The sequence below is a fragment of the Chrysemys picta genome, chromosome 22, assembly GCF_011386835.1.
Source record: "Chrysemys picta bellii isolate R12L10 chromosome 22, ASM1138683v2, whole genome shotgun sequence".
NCBI lineage: Eukaryota > Metazoa > Chordata > Testudines > Emydidae > Chrysemys > Chrysemys picta.
The window spans coordinates 4,122,267-4,130,479 of record NC_088812.1 but is presented as its reverse complement, the minus strand read 5'-3'; the positions used below and the strand labels follow the sequence as shown (position 1 = coordinate 4,130,479).

The 8,213-nt window shown below is 49.8% G+C and overlaps 1 protein-coding gene across 1 annotated transcript; it reads right to left on the bottom strand.

Annotated features, from left to right (window-relative positions):
- Nucleotides 1-778: 778 nt before the first annotated feature.
- Nucleotides 779-7,235, bottom strand: LOC101952373 (uncharacterized). Its single transcript, XM_005310164.4, has 3 exons — nt 6,951-7,235; nt 5,567-5,597; nt 779-3,626 (listed from the first exon to the last, which is right to left on the bottom strand). Exons 1-3 carry the CDS (start codon nt 7,164-7,166, stop codon nt 3,172-3,174), a joined length of 702 nt encoding a protein of 233 aa, XP_005310221.2. The 5' UTR covers nt 7,167-7,235; the 3' UTR covers nt 779-3,171.
- Nucleotides 7,236-8,213: the final 978 nt, after the last annotated feature.

The following is an 8,213-nucleotide window of genomic DNA, read 5'->3' as shown; positions in this document are numbered from 1 at the left end:
ACTTGGGAAATGTCTTGCATTCACCCTGACCCAAAGTCTCCTGGTTGGGTAACCTCCTATGGATGGACCATAAGAGGACCACAACTCTGGAACGTCACTCAAGTTTTAACGTACGACAAAACCTCCAGACGGTCGGGAGAAGTAGCCATGGGGCAGATTCTGCTCCCTTTTTTTTACAGAATGCAATGAAGTTGCTCCGATTTGCACCAAGATAGCAAGAACAATTCTGGGTCTTCTTTCAAAGGGTGAGTGGACAAGGGCAGAGCAAAAGATTCCTACGGCGGATGGCGGAGACCAACATTTTCAGCAGCAGGCACTGAATTTAGCAGCCAACTGTGAAAATCAGGCCCTTGCTGTCTAAGTGGTCAGCACCCACCACTCCAACTGAGGTCACTTCTTAAGCGTTAGGCTCAAGACCCATCTGGTTGGAGATGTAGAAGCAAAGGCACCAGGAAAAGTTTTGGCCATGTGACAAAGCTACTTACAAAGCCACGTAGGCTGCATCTCCCCAGACCAATGCAGGGCTGTTCATTACTGGACTTATAGTTCTTTAGACGTATGGCCAACTGAATATTGACCGACCACCGGGGGCTAGTGGAGAAAGGCTGGGTTAGACAGCGTGGCTTTTTCCAAAGGACGGAAAGATCTGCTGGATAATTAACACAGAAAAACAGATTCTGATCTGCCTCAACTCACATTCCTCCTTACAACAGTACGACTGGAGCGTTGGGCCCAAAAGGATCAAAGAAACCAGATTATAAACTACAGTGCAAGTTCATTTGGACTCTTGAGTATAAATAGTTTATTATTGATGGACACGTCCATTTTAACTGCTGTATCAAAATAAATAAGCAATTTAAAGTGCATACTAAATATATAGTATATATATTCCAGAAGTGTTTTTACAAAACAAGTTAGAGCATATAGGACAATAATACACCTGCGTCTTAGCTCTTCCCACGCACATAGTTCAGGCCTTATTTCAATAAATGAGAACAAGCACTTTCCAGCCACCAGAGAACAAGTGTCCTAAAATCAGAGGTTCTCTGCCTATGGGGTTACACCCTTTCACACTCTTTAGGATGAGAGGAAAGGGAATCCCTAGATGCTTTTTGTAAAGGATGGAAAAGGTTAAGAAACTACTCCTCTAAACTCACTCATGACTGAGTTTACCTTAGTACTTGTGGGTTAATCCACTGGTTGGAAATAAAAATGAATGGCTAATAAATACTTAAACTGTATGTTCATATATTAAATATACCCCAGTATGGAGGAAGAAAATGCATACATCTGAATGTCAGACAAGCTTTCACCGACAATGTGTTAAAAACACACAGATCTGGAACCACTGTTGCTTTACCTAAGAGGTTCTGAAGAGCATCATTGCAACAGAACAACACTGAGCTATGGAAGTCTTTATTCCAGAAGTGCAAAGTCCCTCCAATCCCAGCTGAGGTCAAGGTGAGCTGCAGTCTCATCTCCTTTAATAAAAAGATCAGGGCCCCAATAACTTAGGAACCAGCACTGCCCACTTGCTGCGTGCGGAATAGTATCTTACTCTGAGTAATGCTATTGCAGTGATAGACTCGAGCCTTTGGTAAGTGCAGTTTGAAGTCAAATATTGGCATGATTGTAGTTACTCTGTGCAGGGTTACCAGTCCCAAGCATTCAAAATATCACAAGTCAGGCCGCACAAAAATCGTGAGCTTGACTGAAAAAAAATCAGGAGATTTAAAAAGGATATAAATAAAATTGGAATTACTTTTATTTGCTTTCTGGATTTTGCACTTTAGGGGGCCACTTTTTTTCCAGCATTTCCCCACAAACTAGAGCTAGGATTGATTTTTTTTTTAAAACGATTCCTGAGACTTTGTTGCATTCACATGACTCTAGAGCCTGGGGCTTTAAGAAAAGGACTAAACATCCCCAGACTCATGGTAAAGTCATGGAAGTTGGCAACTGTTGTATCTGCTAATTTAAGCGTCTCTAAATTGCTTTAAAAATAACCACAATCTGCTTAAATAACTCAGGAAGACTCCTGGGAAAGCTGTTGCGACCCCCGGCCAAGTGACTATTAGGGATTAAATACGTTTTTTTAATAATCCCATTTATGCTGTTTACACGTCACTCAGATTGTACAGTGGAAACCAGCTAGTCAATTTCCACCCTGAGCTAACACCACAACCAGGAAATGGAAATTGACGAGACATTGTGCTAGTGAGTAAGACCCAATTTTAGGAGCGTCGCAGAAGGCAGTTTAAATTCTAAACGGACTCTTTCCAATTAAGGTTCAAACAGATGCATTTTCACAAGTGTATTTTTAGTAGTAAATTTTTTGGCGGGAAGGGGCCACACAGATGCTGACACTCTCCACTTTAAGACACATAATCACAGAATGCAAAATATAATGATTAGGCAAACGCCCTCTTGTAACAAATCTGTCGCCTCTTAGGGCTTCATGGTGACAAGCTCAGATAGATCTCAGACCTTCCTGCTGCAGAAGAACAGGCCTCAATCTACTTCTCCTAAAAGAGAATCTCCACTAGCTTTCAGCAATATAGGGCCTATGACACATGACTGAGCAGTTGCAATGCCAGCCAGCAGTGGGCAATGGCTAAACCACACTGATCAGCACCATACGCTAGCCGCCATAAGACCAAACGGATGGCATAATACCACGTGCAGCAATGATCGGATAATCATAATACTGACAGTCACGGGAATTACTCCATCAGAATTAAGGTTGCCGTGTCGGTCCTTGTCAACATTTAGAGCAACCCACTCATACAAATAAAAAAACAAAAGCAGCACCGTTCATTCAATCTCCCAGTTGCTTACCATAAATTACAGAACGCTAAAGAAACACACAATAATAAATATCACTGATCGCTAAAAACAGACCCACGCCGGTTCTTCGGTGTGCCAAGCGCGCCCCACCGGGTGTTCCTTCCGTTTCAGTCCTGCTTCGGATGGAAACCAGCTGTCGCCACTCCAAGCGACGGTGCCGTGCCAGAGCTAGCAACGCACCGCGTTTTCCCAGTGTCTGCTGCTGATTGTTAGCGTGGGAATTTTGCTAGGTGGAATCTACCCTCCACAACCTCTAGCAGAGAGTCCGAGAGAACCAAAGGCGATACTGACTGCCACTCCCACCGCTGAGGTCCTTGCTCCCACCTACTGGTCTGCTGACTCGGCAGAGCTAGATAGCCTAAAGAGGCCAAAGAAGTTGTCTTTTTTGTCGGTTTGGTCCAGCTGCCAGTTATCAATGTCTGTTTTATTAGTGTCCATCGTCACGTAGAGAGAGTCGCCTTTTTTCAGAGGTTGCAGAACCGCCGAGAACTTGGACATGGTCTCTTCCGAATTGGAGGACAAGTGCAGGGAGATGGTCAGGACCGTGCTGCGGGTGCCCCTGGTCTGCTGGTTGACGATCAGTTTGACTGTTTGCGGCTTGCTGCAAGATAACGTCTTATCAACGCATTTGACAGCCAGCTGGGCGTAGATAAAATAGAGGCCTCCGACCTTCACCTCCAGCTTGTGCGATGTGTCGTGGTAGTCGAAGTGGGAGCTGAGAACCACTCCATCAATACCCTGGAGATGATCGAACTCCATTACCCTCTCCTTGATTACAGCTGCAGAAACAGGGTAGAAGAGGGAAGGCATGTTAGTCATCTTTGAAGAGGGGGGGATAAAGACTCAGTTTCCCCAGCTGCGAAATGGGGAGAATGATCACGACCTTTGAAAAGGGCGATAGAAGAGCTGGGGCCTGCGAAGTGTGGGAGTGTACTAGTGACCTGGCTAGTCAACGCATGCACCACAGTGACCACTGCTCAACCGTGTGTCCGGCTCTGCACTGACCAGAGCTAATGAGAGATTCCCCTTTAGTGGCAAGGGTTGTCTAACCACTAGACAACACGTCCTCACCCCAATCCTCAGCTCATGGATTTCTCCATCCTACCGCAGAGCCCTGTGCTATGTCTACGGGAGATCCAGCCCCAGCACGAGCTCATGGGTCCAAGGCAGGGGGCTTTACAGGCATTCCCTCACACTGGGACTGCTGCCTTCGGACTTCTCCGCATCCGGTTTTATTTTTGCAAGCAGTGAAACCATTTCCTTCCTGCTCCCATAGGCAGGAGAAGGTCACATGCTGCAGAATAAGCCAACATGACTCATGTCAATCTGGTGGCCTGGACTCTGTTCGTGTGACCCATGAACAACGTATTCAGAGCTGTAGCACTCTCTAGGGTCCGCTGCTGGCAACACGTCCTAGCTTTCTATCTTCACGGCCTTCTCTTTATGCTCTGCCTTAACAGAGCCTTTAGGCAGAGTCTGTATCCCATATGGTCACAGCGCCCCATTTCTAGACACCCCATTGGATTCTCCCAAGCATCTATAACCAAGACAACTGTCATTGACTCTAGGAGGGGTGAGGTGCTCATACCGCAGCAATCCATGCTGGAGAGAAAAATCCACAATTAACTCTTTGGAGGCTGGGAACTATATCCACCCAGCCTTGTAACTATGCATTGGTCCAAGTCAGGAGGCTGGAGAACCCCCAGAGTTCTAGTGGTTAGGTGAAATAACAAATCAGCCCCACCGCACCATCTGTTTTATGGCTCTTTCACCCAGCGAGATCTCAAAAGCACTCACTGCTTGACTCCACCAGCTTTATACTTCAGAACCACTTCTGTCTCCCATGGAAATGCAGCCACCTCTGGGGTGGAGCGGAACAGATTTACGAGCGATTTAGGTCACATCCCTAAATCATCCATTGTGCCCTCGAATTTAAGAATCATCTGTCTTACACCTTCCTCCTCCACTACCTTCATGTCTGAACACTTCACAATACTTCTGTGACAGCCACCCAGCAGTTTCAGAGAGGAAGCAAATGGGGATCTCACTTATCCAACGGAAAGTATGTCTGTGGTTTAGGTCAGCAAAATATAACTAGAGTTTGAATTTAGTCAAGACAGTGAAGGTAGCAACCTGCTCCCTGTATGGGATTTTTGCCTAAAGGAGCAGGAGGAGACAAGAATTTGGTTTGGCATTGCATCCAAAATGTAATGTGGTCTGGGCTTCTGGTTTAGAGGCTAGAGCACCCCTGATTAAATGAAGAACAGGAGTATTTGTGGCACCTGAGAGACTAACAAATGTATTTGAGCATAAGCTTGCGTGGGGCTACAGCCCACTTCATCAGATGCAAACCTGAAACCTGATTAAATGAACACCGGCTTAGTTGGATGGGAGAGCTGTTAAGTATTGGTCCAGCTCAAACCTGCTTAGATCTGCAGTGTGACAGAGACAGATTTCCCTACTGTACAAACAGCATGAGTTTTAAAGTCTCCTTTGATGCACAGATGGCGTGGACCGTGGGGAATTATCCAGCCCATTGGTACCCTGCCACAGGAGGACAGCAGTTACATTGGTTCGTGTATGCCAGCGATGCAAACAATGTATTAGTCTCCCATCCCAGAGCCTCAAAGGTATTTAGGTCCCCCAAACTCCCATTTTTCCCCCTTTAGGAAAGGGAAAAACAGGAGCCATTAATGTCAAGTAACTGTAAAATACTTACGGCTTGTGGGCATCATCTGGACCCCAGCCTCCTGAAAAGAGGAAAAGAGAGGGTTTGTTTTACAAAAAAAGATGCTCAGAGAACCGCTGTTTTCTGCAAGGGTCAGACAAGACACTATTTCCCCCCCAGACACCTTAGCGAATATGGCAGCGCCAACTAGATAATATAAATTAGACCCAACGGACGTAGACTCAAAGGCAGGGCCCGGGCGCATGCGAACTTTTGGGGAAGTTGAGATGCAGAACTTCAGAGCCGAGAAGCTGTCAGCTGGGAATGAAAAGGACTTTCCAGCGGCCTGACGGTCACACACAATGACATTTTGCAAAGGCGGGCACTGGGGTTTCTGGGCTGTTGTTTTCCGGTGACGTCCCAGGCCCGGTTTTCAAGTTATGCCCGCGGCAGCCGTTGACTTGGGTTTGTGTCGCAAGTACCCGGCGCCTCTAGAAAGTGGGCCCCAATGTGGCAAGTCGATCACTGGGTTAAATGGAGAGCGCTCCCAGTCAGAGGTGATGGAACAAGGGGTGCTGCCCCCGGCTTGAAGAGGTTTCCATTACATACAAGGTTTACAGTTTGGTTCAGTGGCTGTCAGCATCACCCACTATACAAAGTGTTCCAGCACCTCCGCTCCCAGTCCTGCTTAGCTGGCAGGATCTGCGGCAAAACCTAACGCAACTACTGGCCGCTGACAGACAACTTAGGGCTTAAAGTGTCACATCCCTAAATCACCCACCGTGCCCTAAAATTAAGAATCAGCTACTTCACACCGTCCTCCTCCCTCACCTGTAGCATCTGAACACTGCCCAGTACTCCTGTGACATAGGAGAGTGGGGAAACTGAGGCAGGGAGCTGAAGTGACTTGCTCAGGGTCACACAGACAGTCTGTGGCAGGGCTGGGAATTCAACGCAGGTCTCCCATGGCCCAGGCCAGCACCCTACCCCCTAGGCCACCCTTCCTCAGCATACAGCTCCTTGCGCGTGAAGAGGTTAAGCAATGGCTGTCCAAACAATCAGTGCACTTGGGCATTTACACCTGAAGTGTTGGCGAGGGGTCCCAAAGGTCTGGTATGGAAAGTGGGAGAGGAGGACCCCACGGGGCAGAGAGACAGACAGCTAGCCAAGGGGAGAGACCCTACCCCCACTATCTCCACACACACACACAGAGAGCCCACCCGGCGGGGCCAGACAAACAGACAGACCCTCCTCTCCCCAGAGAGACAGAGCCCCACACTGCCAGGAACAGACAGGCAGGAGGGGAGGGGGGACTGTCCTGGCCGGACACACAGACCCCTGCCTTGTGGGCAGGGAGACAGAAGGGTCCCCGGTCGCTGGGGCAGACAGACAGGGGACCGTGGGCTGGACAGACGCCTCCTCGCCACCCCCTTACCTTTCTCATTCTGGACGGGGCTGGGGGAACCTCCGGGGTCTCGAGCGGCCGGGGCAGGACCCTCCAGGCCGAGAACAAGGCGAGCGCCAGGAACGCTGCGCCCAGGGCGCACAGACCCACGAGCAGGCACCAGTCCAGGCTCCGGCAGGGGCAGGCGCGTCGGGAGCCGGCCCGGAGGAGGCTCTCGGGGTCCTGGCTGTGCTCTAGAGCCGTCATGGGGCCAGGCGGCTGCTCCCTCCGAGCTGGGGCTGGGGTCCGGGGCAGAAATGAGCCAGCGCCGCCCGGCGCAGCGGCTTTATAGGCGCGGGGCGGACCTGGGAGGGAGGCGCCGAGGGAAGCGGGAGCGCGGCTGAGAATTTCCACTGACAGCACAGGGGACAGGAAAGGAAAGAACTGCGGGGAAAGTAACCCGTTCATCATGGGGACCCGGGGGGAGCGGGGGAGAGAGACAGAGACAGAGAGAGACAAGGCAGGAGGGAGAAAGAATTGATGAGTATGAAAGAAAGAGGGGATGAGTGAGAGAAGGTATTAGTGTGAAAGAAAGAAAGAAAGACTGAGATGGTAGGGCCGGGGGTCGGCAACCTTTCCGAAGTGGTGTGTCCAGTCTTCCTTTATTCACTCCGATTTAAGGGGTCGCGTGCCAGTCCTACATTGTAACGTGTTTAGAAGGTCTCTTTCTCTACGTCGATAACATCGAACTAAACTATTGCTGTCTGTAAAGTCAATAAGGTTTTTAAAATGTTTAAGAAGCGTCATTTAAAATTCAATTAAAATGCAGAACCCCCCCCTGGACCGGTGGCCCGGACCCAGTGCGAGTGCCACTGAAAATCAGCTCCCGTGCCGCCTTCGGCACGTGCGCCATAGGTTGCCTACCCCTAGGGGAAGCGGCTGGGCAGAGGGCAGCGTGAGATGGCATGGGAAGGGAGATGGGCAAGGGGGATTGTGAGATGGCATGGGAGGGGGCTGGGCGAAGGGAAGGGGGGATGGGCCAAGGGGCTTTTGAGGTGACATAGGAGGGGGATGGGCCAAGGTGAGTGTGAGATGTCATGGGATGGGGATGGGCAAAGGGGATCGTGAGATGGCATGGGAGGGGGCTGGGCAAAGGGGAGTGTGAGATGGCATGGGAGGGGGCTGGGCAAAGGGGATTATGAGATGGCATGGGAGGGGGCTGGGCAAAAGGGATCGTGAGATGGCATGGGAGGGGGCTGGGCAAAGGGGATTGTGAGATGGCATGGGAGGGGGCTGGGCAAAGGGGATCGTGAT

Coding starts and splice junctions, on each gene's coding strand:
- LOC101952373 (XM_005310164.4), bottom strand. CDS start 7,166: ATGACGGCTCTAGAGCACAGCCAGGACCCCGAGAGCCTCCTCCGGGCC. Junction 5,598..6,950: donor CCCCGTCCAGAATGAGAAAG/GTAAGGGGGTGG, acceptor TCCTCTTTTCAG/GAGGCTGGGGTCCAGATGAT. Junction 3,627..5,566: donor CCAGATGATGCCCACAAGCC/GTAAGTATTTTA, acceptor CTGTTTCTGCAG/CTGTAATCAAGGAGAGGGTA.